General features: G+C 37.5%; 2 protein-coding genes across 3 annotated transcripts in view; one reads left to right on the forward strand and one right to left on the reverse strand.

Moving 5' to 3' along the window:
- SLC35A1 (solute carrier family 35 member A1) overlaps positions 1-15,599 on the forward strand; it is a 33,432-nt gene that overhangs the window by 10,237 nt on the left and 7,596 nt on the right. The window contains exons 2-4 of one of the 2 annotated variants that reach the window (XM_060616145.2): positions 9,750-9,941; positions 13,551-13,710; positions 13,907-14,059. In XM_060616145.2, the coding sequence (XP_060472128.1) occupies positions 9,871-9,941; positions 13,551-13,710; positions 13,907-14,059 (384 nt within the window). In that variant the 5' untranslated portion in view covers positions 9,750-9,870. The remainder of the gene's footprint in view (positions 1-9,749; positions 9,942-13,550; positions 13,711-13,906; positions 14,060-15,599) is intronic. The other variant, XM_060616144.3, reaches the window with a different exon arrangement.
- RARS2 (arginyl-tRNA synthetase 2, mitochondrial) overlaps positions 12,145-15,599 on the reverse strand; it is an 82,950-nt gene continuing 79,495 nt past the window's right edge. Inside the window, exon 21 of the mRNA XM_060616139.3 lies at positions 12,145-12,353. Within this exon, the coding sequence (XP_060472122.1) occupies positions 12,288-12,353 (66 nt within the window). The 3' untranslated portion in view covers positions 12,145-12,287. The remainder of the gene's footprint in view (positions 12,354-15,599) is intronic.

A 15,599-nucleotide genomic window follows, 5' to 3' on the forward strand; every position in this document is an offset into this window, starting at 1 on the left:
TTGTTCTGTTTTAATTGCATGACCTTGTTCTCTAATTCTCCCCTCGTACTGCTAGATTTTTTTATCTCTCTTTTTCTCAGCTTCCTCTTTTTCCATATTTATACCTTCTAATTCACCTATTCTCCCATCTGCCTCTTCGTTCCTCCCTGTGGCTGCGTCTGTTTTGTTTTGCACCTAATTTATAGCATTTTTTAACTCATCATGACTATATTTTAGTCCCTTGATCTCTGCAGCAATAGATTCTCTGCTGTCCTCTATGCTTTTTTCAAGCCCAGCAATTAAGTTTATAACTATTATTCTAAATTCTTGTTCAGTTATATTGCTTAAATTGGTTTTGATCAATTTGTTAGCTGTCGCTACTTCCTGGAATCTCTTTTGAGGAGAATTCTTCTATGTCATCATTTTGGCTAGTTTTCTGTCCCTTATGCATAAAAGCTTGTTGTGTGCTCTGCATTGCGAGCCCTGCTATATCACAGGGGGTTCATATACTTTCCAGGGCCTGGCCCTTCAGGAGGTGTTTTTTGTTTTTCGTTTTTTTTTTTTTTTTGGAGATTGTTACTTGCTCTCTGTTGTTGTGACTTTGGTTTTTTTATTACCCTGCTTGTAGTGATATATTGGACCCTCCACCAGGTGTGCTTTGATTTGTTACTTGGAGTAGCCCTATGAAGGAATACAAACAGACAAACAGGAGATAGAAACACACAAAGAAATAAAACAAACACAAAAAACTGAAAACAAAAAACCAAAAACACAGTACTATAAGTAAAGAAGAGGGTGGAGGCAGTGCTGATGGAAGAGCACATACAAAGAGAGAAATGCCGGGGGTGGGGTGGGGGGGGAGGGAATAAACGTTGTTTAGGCAGAGAGACTAAAAGGCTTAATCCAGAGAGAGAGAAAGGAAATAAAGACAGAGGTGGGGAAAACAAAACGAAGATAAAGTTACCCAACAGAGACACTATATGGTTTGATTATTCCAGAAAGAGAGAAAGGAATGTGAAGAAGGAGGTATAGAACATGTATCAAGAGAAAGGATTAAATATGTCTGTTTAGACAAACCAATAACCAGAGTAACCAGCCTAGAGGAGGGCAAGGATAAGGAGGAGAAATGTGGGGGTGGGGGGGTGGAGAGTATATGTATATATCCAGAATTGACCTAGAGTTAATCCAGGCAGTGCTGCAGCGCTGGTATGGAGAAGCTGTCCGCAGGGCCTGTCCAGTTCCAGTAGAAACACAGTTATCTGGTGTGAAGGGACGTGATTTGGTGTAGTCTGGACCCACCTCCACTATGGGCCCCAGGACTCATCCCTCAGGCCCCACCTTGGTGGTGGTGGGGGGGGGGGGGGCGGGAAACAGCAATCCCGTAGTCTCTTCTCCATGGACCTGGACCTGGTGGACTCTGTTTGAGTCATTCTCATTGTGCTGTGGGTGCAGATGGGGCAGCCCTTCTTGGTCCGCCAACTTCCCTGACCCTGCGCTTGGCCAGGATTCAAAGTCCTGCTCCGTGCACTCCGGCACTGGGGAAGCACCTCTCAGTGCAGCCTGATATGTGATCCTGGCTGGCTTTGTCTGTGCCACCACACTTCAGGGAGGACCGCCTTCTCCTACCACGGACTGCGCCACCAAGCCCGCAGGTTGGGGGGTGGGGGTGGTGGCAGACTAAGGCAGACGCAGGCAGGCTTTGTCTTTTCCCACAGCACTCCAGGGAGGGGGCCGCTTTCTCCTGCTGCAGACTGTGCCACTGACCTCACCCCTGAGCCCCGGGGTGGCGGACGCAGGCAGGCTTTGTTCTGTTCCACCACACTCCAGGGAGAGGGCTGCTTTCTCCCACTGTGGACAGCGCCCTCCACCTAGCCACTGAGCCCGGGGGTGGAGAACACAGGCAGGCTTTGTACTGTCGCGCAGCCCTCCAGGGAGGGGACTGCTTTCTCCCACTGCGACTGTGTCTCTGTTCGACTACCACCGAACCCAGGGCTGGCTCCCCTCCTTCCCAGGTGCACAAACAGGGAGCCAGCCCCAGTCTGAAGAAAGCCCTGCAGTTAGAGATGGGATCCCTCTCATTCCCAGTTCGGGATCTTTTCTGCTGTCCAGATACGGTCCTGCACTTTCCTAACTGCTTCCTCTTCCCTTTGTCTCTCTGCCGAAGGGGATCCCTACCGTCTGTGTCTACACAGCCTGTTTTATCTACCCCAGTTTGCAATTACCCACCTATCTTTTCTCAAGTTGTCCCATTTTATTCCTGGTAGATTCAGTCTCTTTTCTTCCCAGACTCTGGGGTTCAAAGTCCTCTGGCTTCCGCACTTCTTTGAGAGACGCAGAAGTATGGATCCCCCTACTTCTCCGCCATGTTGGCCCTTCTACAGTAACGCTCTTTGCTCAGAATATGTTTAGTCTTGGCTAATTGTTGAAGAAGTACATATCATTTTATAGTATGTAGAGATGGGGGCAGAGACTCAAGAAATTTCTTGAAATTTTTAGTGTCTTTTATAATTAAGGTTCACTTACAGAGAAATATATGACTGCAACATGCAACTAATGTTTCACTTCCTCCAAATATTTTAAACATATAGTCATACTCCTTCATTTATTCATTCATTTATCAAGTTATGTGCTCAACACTTTCAGATGTAAGAAGGATAGTCGCAAACTACAAAGATATAGGTCTGTCCTCATGGAGCTTATAGCCTAGTAGAGAACCAGATATTAAGCAAATAACTAATACATTGGTGGAATGTAAATGTAAATGAATGGGTGTAATGTAAATAGAGGATGCTGTAAATAAGTATAACAGAGGGTCTGCATTTGGGTAGGAAGGCTTTCTCTCTGAGAAAGTTACATTTAAAACTAGACCTGAAGATTGAGTAGAAGTTGTATAGGAAAAGAGCTGAGGGAAGGCAGACATAACAGTGTGTTTGAAGTACCTGAGGCAGAAAAATTCTTGATTTTTAAGGAACAACAACAGCAGCAAATCACTTTGTCTGGAGTGTTGTGAGAAAGGGAGTGGTGCTAAGATGAAGCCGGAGAGGTCTGCAGGATATCAAGACTAAGTCTATGGGCCTGTGAGGAATTTTAGATTTTATCTGATGTGCATTAGGCAATAATTGAATGGTTTAAATCAGGGACCAACCAGTGGCAACCCATTTTGTTTTAAGAGTCACTGATCTTTGAGGAGAATGGATTTGAAGGGTGCAAGAGTTGGAAGTAAGGAAGTTTATTACAGGCCAGAGATAATGGCCTACTGTGACAACACAGGTTAAAGAGAAGTTAATGGATCTGAGTTATGTTCTGGAAGGAATATCTATAGGACTTGGTGATGGGTTTTTGTACACAGGTGATTCTTTTTTTTACTTTTTTATGTTTATTTCTGAGAGAGGGAGAGAGAACATGAGTGGGGGAGGGGCAGAGAGAGAGGGAGAGAGTCTGAAGCAGGCTCTGTGCTGACAGCAGAGAGCCCGATGTGGGGTTCGAACTCATGAACCATGAGATTATGACATGAGCCAAAGTCGGACACTTAACCGACTGAGCCACCCAGGCACCCCCACGGTTGATTTTTATTCACATTAGTTCTTTGAAGTCACCATGGACACTGAATTAGTTAATACTGAACCAGTGCAACTAGAGGAAAAACTGTTAGGTTCCTGTGAGCCTCTGGTTACAATATTTTCATCAACTGATCAATATATAACCTTGTTTTATATGTGTTTCTGTTTTAAAGACACCTTACTTAATATATGTTGATTCGTTAGCATTGAACTCAACAGCCAATAGCACTGTAACTCATGCCTAAAGAAATCTTATTTAACATCTGTTTTCTCCTTTAAGGCACATTACAGCTGTCTTGGAATTGAACAATATGCTTGGAGGCCATTTTAAACAGCAAAATCACCACCAAAAAGCCCAAGCATGTGGAAAATGTGGCATTCAATAGATTACATTTGTTTACAGTAGAAGAACTGAAACAAGAAGGCAGAGCATTGTTTTTTTTTTGAGCTCAACTGGGAATGTGTGTATTAGGCAACTCAAAATTTTGGCAGCTCTGTATATGTCTGCCTATGATTGTAAAAGTGCTGAGAGTATTGATTTTGAGGTTACAAATACAGTTTAGCAAATAGGTAGATTTGTACATACAGAACCCATGAATAATGAGGATCAGCTACAAGGTGAGGGAAGGGAGGCGTTAATCATATCTGTGTTTCTTAATATAAAAAGCTGGGTAGAGTTATTTTTTTCTGAGACAGGAAAAAAGCAGATTTGAGGGAAGGGGATATCAAGAATTTAATTTTGGGTAGGTATAATTAGTTTTTAGTGTCTCTGAGACATCCAAGTGAGCTATGGAGAATAAGCAGTTGCACTGGCAAGTCTGGAACACAGAAAAGAGGTCTGGGCTAGAGAAGTAAACACGGACATCCTTATCACATGAAGTATTTAATCTCATGGGATTAGAAGAAATTGTCAGAAGAGAGCAATCTCATAAAACTATTTTCATTTTCAATGCCTGTTGACTCCATATACCTTAAAGATTACTTTTTTCTGGACAATATACAACTAGAAACCACAGAACCTACATAAAGAAGAACACACAATAATAGATGCAGTATGTTTAGACAAATGGAGGTCAGCTTGTTTAAAAAATAACAAGAGTCAGTCTAGTGTGAAGCAGTGTCCTAGAATTTTGTAAGAGTTAAATTAAGCAGACTAGGGTAAGCATAACTTCACTCAAGTGCCCGAATTAGACAAATTAGAATATTTAGGTCCTAGGATTTTGAGTAGAGGCTGTTGTAGCTCCAGGGATTCTGGTGAGCTTGGAAATCTGAAGTCGAGTCACTCGTCTCTTGAGTCAGAACTTTGAGACTTGAAAGGGGCCAATTAATATGATCTCTGTCTAATAAATTTGACCAGACCAAATGGATCAGCAAGGTTCCAGACTCATGTTTTAAATGAATGGCCAGTCTCTCAGGAGTTGAGGTGGTAGGGAGTTTCTCTACCTAGGGAATTCTATTTGGATAGAATTCATGTTGGCAATCCAGGTCAAATGGTGGAGACTCCATTCTCTTTGGATCTTTCTCTTCCTTTTTCCCTTCCTTGGTGTAGAAGTAGTGGGATTGCATCCCTGAAACATGGGTATTATTAGTATGGAAAAAAAACCTTTGTAGGCTGGCTGGCTTGCTGAAACATTGGAAGACAATAGCTTAATTTTAATCTCAAATCTTTTCTTTGTCATATGTGTGTGTGTGTGTATACGTGTATATATACACATATACGTGTGTATATATGCTTACACACAGTACACATATGTGTACACCACCTATACATATATACACATATATGTACACATATGTATATGTGTACACATATGTACATACATATGTACACACACATATATACATATACACACACATATACACACACAAATTCTAAATGAAATTCACTTGAAATTTTTATCTCTGATGTATTTAGGATATTTAACTTTTTCAAGGAAACATAGACTTGCTTTAGTGAGGAGTGTGATACATATTGGGGGCAACAAAAACCATGGGTTTCATTTACATCTCTTCAGAAAAAAAGTAAACACACATCTTTCAGGTTGTGGTAAGAGAACAGAAGGCAGAGAAATGCATACTTTGGTATGGTCTCCAAGAAAACAGCATTAAATGAGGAAAATACTTACTGCTATAATACATAATGTTGTAAGTTAAAACTGCCTTAGAAAAACGAAAGAATGATGTTTCTTTTTGTCACTATTGTCAAAAATGAATTTTGAAAACCTAATGAGCAGGCATCTAACTTCTTTCCTTTAGAAAGCAACTAACTACACTCTGAAATACAATCTGTTAATCACTGTCAAAATGTGTTATGTGAAGTGCCAAACACCTTACAAGATTGCAGCAACTAAATTTGCTGCAGACATTCAGGATTGATGGTATTTAGAGTGGCAGGCTGCCAGAGTGATCGTGTTAAGGAAACATTCTTTTCTGTCTCTCCTCAACAGTGAGGGAAACATACAGGTACATACAGCTAATTTTCATTTCATTCGTGTACCTTTATTTTAGTTGTAGCTATTATTTCATCTTCTATTATGAGAAATCTTAGGCTGAGGGAAGATTTATTTGCCAAAGATACGTAGAAAGTGATTTGCAGTGATAGGATTAGAAGACATGTTCCCTGATCTTTAATTTTCAAATTATGAGTCTTTTAGAATAGTGAAATAATTGAGCAGTTTTTGATTAGCAGGGACAAAGATAAGAATGTAGTAGCATCGTTAGACATTTCAGTAGTCTTCAATTTTGTTTTTTGTTTTTCTCATTTTTTATTTCTAAATCTAACGTTTTACCAAGTATGCTTTTTTATTTTTTTTTTTAATTTTTTTTTAAATTTTTTTTTCAACGTTTTTTATTTATTTTTGGACAGAGAGAGACAGAGCATGAACGGGGGAGGGGCAGAGAGAGAGGGAGACACAGAATCGGAAACAGGCTCCAGGCTCCGAGCCATCAGCCCAGAGCCTGACGCGGGGCTCGAACTCACGGACTGCAAGATCGTGACCTGGCTGAAGTCGGACGCTTAACCGACTGCGCCACCCAGGCGCCCCAACCAAGTATGCTTTTTTTAAAAAAAAGTTTACATATTTATTTTTGAGAGAGAGAGCGAGCGAGAGCACACAAGTGAGAGTGGGGTGGAAAGAGAGAAGCTGTCAGTGTAGAGCCCAACACGGGGCTCAATCTCAAGAACTATGAGATCATGACCTGAGCCAAAATCAAGGGTCTGACACTTGACCGACTGAGCCACTGAGGTGCCCCTACCATGTATACTTTATAGTCTTTCTCTGTATGTGTTTGTGCGTTTTTTTTCTGAATTATGTGAGAGGAAGTTTTATACAAGGTGTCCCTTTGTTACCTAGATTCTTTAGTGCATATTGCTTGAAACAATGACATTCTGTTACCTAATCATAAAATATCAAAGTTGAGACATCAGTATTGACACAGTACTGTTATTTGACAGACCTTAGATAATTTTGCCACTTGCCCACTAACGTCCTTTTTTAAAAGTTTACTTATTTTTGAGAGAGCGCAGTGGGGTAGGGGCAGAGAGAGGGAGGGAGAGAATCCCAAGCAGGCTCTGCACTGCCAGCACAGAGCCCAATGCAGGGCTAGAACCCATGAACTGTGAGATCATGACCTGAGCTGAAGTCAGCGCTTAACTGATTGAGCCACCTGGCGACCCTAATGACTTTAATAGTAAAATAATATTTAACTGTTCTATCTCTAGCTTCCTTTAATTTGGGACAGTTCCCCCATCTTTCTTTTTTTTCATATCTTTGACATAAAGAGCATAGTCCCTTTATTTAACAGAATGTCCCTCAGTTTATGTTTAGTGAAGGTGTTCATATGATTAAATTTGTTTGTTTTTTGTTTTGGTCAGAAATATCACAGAAATGATGTCTTCTCAGGGCATTGTATCATGAGGCACGCAATATCTATTTGCTCCATCACTGGTAATTTAATTTTGATTGTTTAAGGTAGTGCCTGCTAGGTTTCTCCACATAGTTACCAATTTTCTCTTTGTAAATTATAAAGATCTTGTGGAGAGATACTTTGTGACAAAGTAAATACTGTTTCTTATAACACCTTCACTCACTAGTGTTATGGCCAGATGGTAATTTCTTAATTCCATGATTTCTTGTACATTTATTACTTAGCATTATGCTCTGAGAAGCTTTCCTTTTTTGTCTCTGTCTCTCTCACAACATAGACTCATGAATTCATTTTAGGGGTTAGGATCCATTAATATATATTTTGATGCTCAAATTGTCCCAGATTTGGGCAGTGGGATTTTCTTGAAGCTTCTCTGTCTCTCTCTTTCTCTCTTTCATATTTTTATCAATCTCTGAGCAACTTGTTTAGCATAGCAAGGTACCTGTCCTAACCTTAAATCATATGTTTCTTCAAGAAAACTTGTTTCTTTTTTTTTTTTTTTTTTAAATTTTTTGAGAGTGGTATTTAGAAACCATAATCTACCCCATAATCTTCTGGGGTATCATTGCTTCTAGGCCCTTTCAGCAGAGGTAGGAAATACATGTATGTGTATACATGCACACCTATCTGTTTCTGTATGTGTATGTATGTCTGTGTGTAAAACCATAAGTTATATAATGTTTGATACCTATAATTACCATCTAAGATCACAGTTCATTTTAACCTTCCCTTATCATATTTGTTCCCTTTTCTAATGGTGATGAGTCTGGCTTTCATTTTCTTAAGATATTTACTTATTTGCTTTAGAGTACATAAATAGATTCAGAATTTATAACAGACAGCTGTGAAAAAACCTAAGTATGTAGGTGTTTTACCTTTAGTTTTAGAGCATATAGTAAAAAGACTGTGTTTTTTTAGAATACTTAGGTTAGTTCTCTTTTTCCTCTTCAGTGTAATTTTGTTATTCATTTAAAAAACTGACCCTTGTTTTGTTTGTTTTTAATCAATTTTAAGTTTTTCATCCTTGTTGATTTTGTTTATAATTTACAGTAATTTTTGGAATATGAAATTATACTTATTTTAATAAATTAGAACTGTAGAAAAAAAGGGAGTATGGGGAAGAAATAATAGATGGCTACTTTGATAAATGTTTAAAGTTTACATGGACTAATTGGTGAGTTTCAATTATATGTGATATGTGTGTATACATGCTATATACACTGTGTTCCACTGTACTTTTTTTTTCCACTTAAATGTTTTATCTTAGAGTTTGTTCCATGTCAGTACATATAAATCTGTCTCATTCGTTTTAAGAGCTGAGTTGTGTTCCATTATATGGATATACTATATATTCTATTCTCTATGGATGGGCATTTGGTTTGTTTGCAGTCTAAACAAAGGTATAGTTAACTATTTTCTTACTATACTGCTGTGCACATGTATGATTACAGTCAGATCACTTTTAAATCGAAAAGGAAATTACTAAATCCTATTTTTGGGGGAGGGGACAGGTGAGCAGTTTGATGTTGCAAAAGCTCTATATGTGATTAAGTTGGTTTTTAAGAATCTTTGAGTTATAAATTACCAATTTCTAAGTTACAGTCTGAAACATAAAACAGTATAGCATTTAAAATATTTTGGTATTTCAAACTAGTTACTACAAGTCACAGGAAAATTACTGATTAGCTGTATTCTTTACTAAATGCTGTCACAGCTATTAAAACTGACAGTTTTGATTTAAACCTGTCATTTGTGGTATGAAGAAATGGAAGTGCAAACACTTTCGCATTGTCTTAGACCAAAGTCAACTTTGTATTGTTTGTTTTTCACCACAGTCTATAAAGACTCAATAAATCTAGCAGGATGTGTAAATATACATATATTTTGGGTGTTTTTAGTAATAAATGAAATACATTATATAAGACTGGAGAAAATTGTTTTACTTAAAATTATAATTTTAATTATTTTGTAGTGTTATCTAGAATAATGTAGCTGTCAAATACTTACAGATTATATAGCCCTATTCGGTTTCTCCTGTGGGGTTTACATTTTTGACTGCCTCTTTGTACCCATGTTGTAATGGGTTTAGGGTCATAGGGAGGATGTAAAAGTCATGTACCTTATGATAGGTATTTTTATCCTCAAGTGACCGCATTGGTTTTTATATCTAGCTCTCAAAGTCTTTTATGTGAGTTAATCATATTTAACTTTGCAGATAATAAATTTATAAACAAGATTTAACTTTCTTAAGCTCATAAGTAACTTGTATTTCATTTTGCACAGTGCCTTGGTAACTAGCCAAGGATTTTATGTCTCCTAGTAGTTCTCATCAGATCAGGAACTGGAAGAATGAGGCCTACTTTTGACCAAACATAGGTCAAAAAGAATTGGTTTCAGCCGGTTGATGGGAAATTTTAGGGGGGGAGGCAGCAGCGGAATCTCTGCAATCAATGTGGAGCTTCAGAAATTTTTCAGGTAACAAAAGGTTGCACACAGATTCTATTCCAGTGATAAAAATCAAAAACTGTTTTAAATAAGAAATTTAATGGGAAAGACGATCTCTTTAAAAAAAAAATTTGTGCTTTTTTATTATACATGCTTTTTTTCTTATTTAGCAATGTCATTTATAGAATGTAATACATTTGTTTTTAACAAAAGGTCCTTAATAAAGGATTTGATTTCTAAGAAAATAACAGGGCAGGAAAATGGAAGAAAAAATGGCTTTTTGTTTTTATGTGTTCCTTTTTATAGTATATTCAAGGCTGTAATATATTTAGAATTGAATGTTTTTGCTTAATAGTAAAATAATATAGGACTACTAGTGTTTTTTGGAAGCTATATTGCAGTTATGTATTTTTTTTAACTTTAGTGAGTAAAGTTAAATGCAAGCTTTAAGAGCTATACTTTTTTTTTTTAAGAGCTATATTCTTAATACTGTTGTTAAATTAAACAGGATTTAATCTGATCAGTATTCTTATGCCTCCTAAACCTCTTTATTCTTTCTGGTATATATTTTTTTAACATTTAAAAAAATGTTTATTTTTGAGAGAGCGTGTGCACGTGGGAGAGGAGCAGAGAAAAAGGGAGACAGAGGGTCTGAAGGGGGCTCTGCACTGACAGTTCGATGTAGGGCTCAAACTCACGAATCGTGAGATCATGGACTGAGCCACCCAGGAACCCTTGATGTTTCTATTATTGTAGAGCTTTTGTTTTCTTTATAAGTTCTTTTAGCATCCTCTGCTATTTTTTATAACTAACTTTGAAATATATTATTATAATTATATAATATTGCTATAATTGTAAGGCACTACAGTGAAATTTGAAGTTTCCAGTAGTTAGCATTCTGAAATAGCTTGGTTTCTCTAATATCTGTATTAGAGAAGGAACCAGAAAAATATACTAAAGCCTTCCTGGCAGTGAATAAATAGTAGCTCCTAAGCACCCAACGCAAATGAGAGAGCCAGAAGAGCCAAAGACCTGAAGTCAGTCCGGACCCAGTGTACTTTACTGGTTTGTCACAACGAAGGAGTACTCAGATTGGCTGGTGATGTCGCACAGGCCCTGCTTTTTTATTTTTTGAGAGAGAGAGAGAGACGGTAGGGGGAGAGGGAGACAATCTTAAACCGGTTCCTTGCTTGCCTAGTGTGGAGCCTGACGCTGGGCATGATCTCACAACCATGAGATCTTGACCTGAGCCGAAATCAAGAGTTTGACACTTAACCGACTGAACCACCCAGGTGCCTCTCATAGGTCATTCTTTTTATGTGAAAGCTGAAAGTGTGATGGACAAGGTAACAAAGGACAAAAGTGTCAGGGAGAAAAGGGACCACAGCAACTTTGATTATTGGTGCAGGCATGGTGGTTATTAGAAATAGTAATTAGATACTTATGTAGTCCATATTCCAAATAGGGCATAGAGAGCCAGTGATAAAATGGCCACCTCTTTTCTGGATAGGCAATAATTCATCTGATACCATTGAAGGCTTAGAGTATCTCTAAGGGGTGGAAGTAAAATGGCATTGCCTATAGCAAGGGATTAGGGAAAGAACTAGCCACTATACTAGAGCTTGGGGAATCCAGTGTAGATCGGTGGACATGTGGGAGATGGGGACAAATGGGTATTTCTCCGTGAGAACCACTCTGAAGATATAGCAATATATATCAGTATTTTGGAAGGCATTAAAAGTACAAAAGCAGTGTCCTGTACTTCATAGTCTGTAAGATTTATATCTTTGCTATTTTGTGCTTACTAGTGAGAAGTAGGACATTAAAGAAAATGTTATGTTTTCTAATACATCATCTTGTTAAGATGGATCTTTGAATTGTACTCCTGTGGTTCCTTTTATTTTAATGTTTCTCTTTAATTTTGTTATTCAATTCTGTAATTGAGGGAAAACATTCTGTGAAAAAAATAGGGTTTAAGGTATTGAGAAAGTATATAGGACATCTTAGATTTGCATTAAAAAGTAATTTAAAGAAGAATGTCACATTAAAAAAAAGGGTGGGGGGCGTCTGGGTGGCTCAGTTGGTGAAGTATCCAGCTTCTGTTCAGGTCATGATCTCATGGTTCATGGGTTCAAGCCCCACATTGGGCTCTCCTGACAGTTCAGAGCCTGGATCCTGCTTTGGATTCTGTGTCTCCCTCTCTCTCAAAAATAAACATTAAAAAAACAAAAACAAACCGTCAAATGTTTGAAGAGCCAGTCTTCAGATACCTGGAGAACTCCACTATGTAGAATTTCTCAGTAGTGATCTCTTTGGTATTCTTTCCTTCTTCTGGATAGAGTTTGTAGTCTCCCATCAGGCTGTGTGCATTACTTTTCAGCAGATAGATTTACCATTGTGGTGTGGAGCATGTTGAATTTGGCAGCAGAGGAAGACCTGTAACTAAGAAGGGTGTCTTGTTTTTATGAACTAGGCCACATTTCCTGTCATACTTAAGCATTTTCTTGCATAGGCACAGGTGATCAGTTCGACACTGGACTTTTTGCCCCCCCTTTCAGAACATGGGGAATTATTTTTGCAGTCTTTAAATATGAGAAAATTCAGTTACCATTGATTTTGTTGACCAAACATGTAAAAGGCTCATTGTGACTGTCATTAATTTTGAGTTAAAACGGATCTCCCTGCAGAAATATGGTCTTGCCCCCTTAGGATATTATGAATTGCAGTTAGGACCCTTTTGATAAAGCCCTTTTTTTGGTGTTGGTGCTTATTGTAAAACATTTATTTTTATTTTCAGGAAATTTTCAACAGGGGAAATATGAACCATATTAGCTAGTTCCTCCTGAGGAAAAAATAAGAATAGTTAAGAGCTTGCATATACATCAAGTAGCAAACTTATATACACTACAAATAGTTTTGTTGATATTAGTAAATTATTATTTCCTGCAAAATTATAGATATGTACTTCAGTTTTATGAGAATATGCTTAAATGTATTATCTATACTTCATAAGCACTTAACTGATTTACAGAGAATATTGACTTGAAATTGCTCAATCCCTATCCCAAGTAACTTCCATAACTACCAAAGACTCTTTGTAATTAAAAACAAAACAAAAACCTTTAAAAATAGATACACAACCTAATTAATTAAAATAATGAGGGTGAATTTGATGTAATGGCAGTTAAGGTGGGAGGGATTACATTAAAATTTTATAGGTAGTATTAGCAATTCCGTTTTCCTGTTATGTCATTATTTATAAATATACTTAAAAATTGCTGGAGCTTTGACCAGAGGTTGATGATGGTAAACCTAATTGTCTTATTTTCCCAAATAGAACTTGTAATTGTTTTTCTTTTATGCAGTTATGTTTCTTTTAATCTAAAATTAGTTGACAATTATAAAAACAAGTTTGCTAAGTTACATCAGTGTACCTAACACAATATGGCTATTCTGTGTGAAGGATTCTTATCAAAAGGATGCTCTTGGGGTGTCTGGCTGGCTCAGTTGATAGAGCATGCAACTCTTGATCTTGGGGTTGTGAGTTGGGTGTAGAGACTACTTAAAATCTTAAAAAAAAAAAAAAAAAAGCTCTTTAATTTTCTTTCTCACCCCTTTCTCACCCTTTTGTTTTCAAAGAGAAACTGGTAGTCTGGGTAGATTCAAGGCGTCTTTAAGAGAAAATGTCTTGGGGAGCCCCAAGGAACTGATGAAGTTAAGTGTGCCATCATTAGTGTATGCTGTTCAGAACAATATGGCTTTCCTAGCTCTTAGCAATCTGGATGCAGCAGTATACCAGGTAAGTGGAGGTAGATGACAATGAAAAGTGAAAAGTGTAAAATCTCAAGTTAAAAAACAAAAAAAAAGTTTTTATGGTGAAAAGACTTATTAGCCCTTTATCACATTGGTTTTTTTCCTCCATAATTCTATTAATATCAAATATTTGTGTCAGACAATAATGTTATGAGTTCATTAATTTATTGTTTTGTTTGTAGGTGACCTATCAGTTGAAGATTCCCTGCACTGCTTTATGTACTGTTTTAATGTTAAACAGGACACTCAGCAAATTACAGTGGATTTCAGTTTTTATGCTATGTGGTGGAGTCATACTTGTACAGTGGAAACCAGCTCAAGCTACAAAAGTTGTGGTAAGAAACAAAACGCTCACCAGAACTAAAAGAGAACACTTCCTTAATCTTATAACACTTTAGACCATCACATTGATGAATGTAGTACATTTCTTTGAAAATAATCTTTGCCCTACAGATAGGCTTTTTTTACTCCCTTATCATAATGTTATTAATAATATAACTTAATTGTCCCCCTTCCTCTATTTTTCTGGAGGAGAATATGCATAAAATATGTTAGACATGGAAGGTACCTTAATGTAATCAATCCCCTTCATTTTATGGATGACAAAATTGAAGTCTTTTTTTAGACAAATCCCAGAACATTAAAAAAAAAGTTTATTCATGTATTGTGAGAGAGAGAGAGAGAGAGAGCTCATGTGTGCGCGAGTCAGGGAAGGGCAGAGAGAATCCCAAGCAGACCCCATGCTCAGAGTGGAGGCTGATATGGGGCTCGAACCCATGATCACAGTCTGAGCCAAAATTAAGTCAGTTGTTTAACTGACTGAGCCATTCAGACTCCACAAAATTGAAGTCTCAAGAAGTGACTTGTTTAAAGTTACAGTTAATAGCTAACCTGTTACTAAAATTGTGCCAATTTCATACAGTTTGTATGTTCAAAACTTACAGGCCTCTTTTAGGCATTTTTCTCAAGAACACCAAGGGAAGTTTTCTTCATCTAATTTTCATCCTTTCTCTGAACTCAGAAAGTTTTTCTTGTAATCTTTTTGCACACATTCCCACTGTCAGTGATAGGGATTACAGGGGGAGTAGTGTTTTTACTGATATAACTAAAACAGGGCCAAAAGTGCCTTTCTAATTTTCAATTTAAGACTTAAATGGTACCTACCTGATTTTCAAAAATATGTTGTATACTTTATTAGGTTATTTTCCCAAAGAGACTTAGGAAGTGGGACTCTAGTGAATGACCTTCAGGAGTTTTCCTTTACAATCAAATACTTTCTTCACCTTTTAGCAAATAAAAGACTATGGTTCTCCTAGAGGTATGAGGCAGCTGGAGATGTATAGAGGGCGTGTGCAAGTAGGAAGTCAGTTATTTTTTACGTAGTTTCTAGCCTAAAGCTACATGGAGGGTTCCCCCCCCCCCCCCCGGAAAATGAGGTTACAATGAATGTTTATGGTTTTTACATGATATTTAAACATGCTTATATTCTGGTGGCATTTCAAAACACTGATCAAATATACACTGCACATTTAATTTAGTTGTAGACCTTGCAGAGAAAGAAATTTATTGGGAAATAAGGCAAACAAAAGTTAAATATAAACTTTAACACTTCACACCATTAGGAAAGATGTTAGGTCCACTGCACATTGGTAACTTATGTGAAAAGCTTAGTAAGCTAAAGCAGATTATTGGGCAGCTTTCCTACTTTTGGACTACTACAAAAAGTTCTTTCATATTTTAAGCAAAGTGCAGCTTCTTGTAACTGCCTCTGTTTTTTGTTCTTGTCAGAATAACTCAATTCCCTACCAACTCTATAGGATAATCCTTTGGATATTTGAGGTGTCACATCACCACCCTCCAGGTCTTTTTTTTCCT

This window comes from Panthera onca, chromosome B2 (genome assembly GCF_046562875.1).
Source record: "Panthera onca isolate mPanOnc1 chromosome B2, mPanOnc1 haplotype 2, whole genome shotgun sequence".
Classification (NCBI taxonomy): Eukaryota; Metazoa; Chordata; class Mammalia; order Carnivora; family Felidae; genus Panthera; species Panthera onca.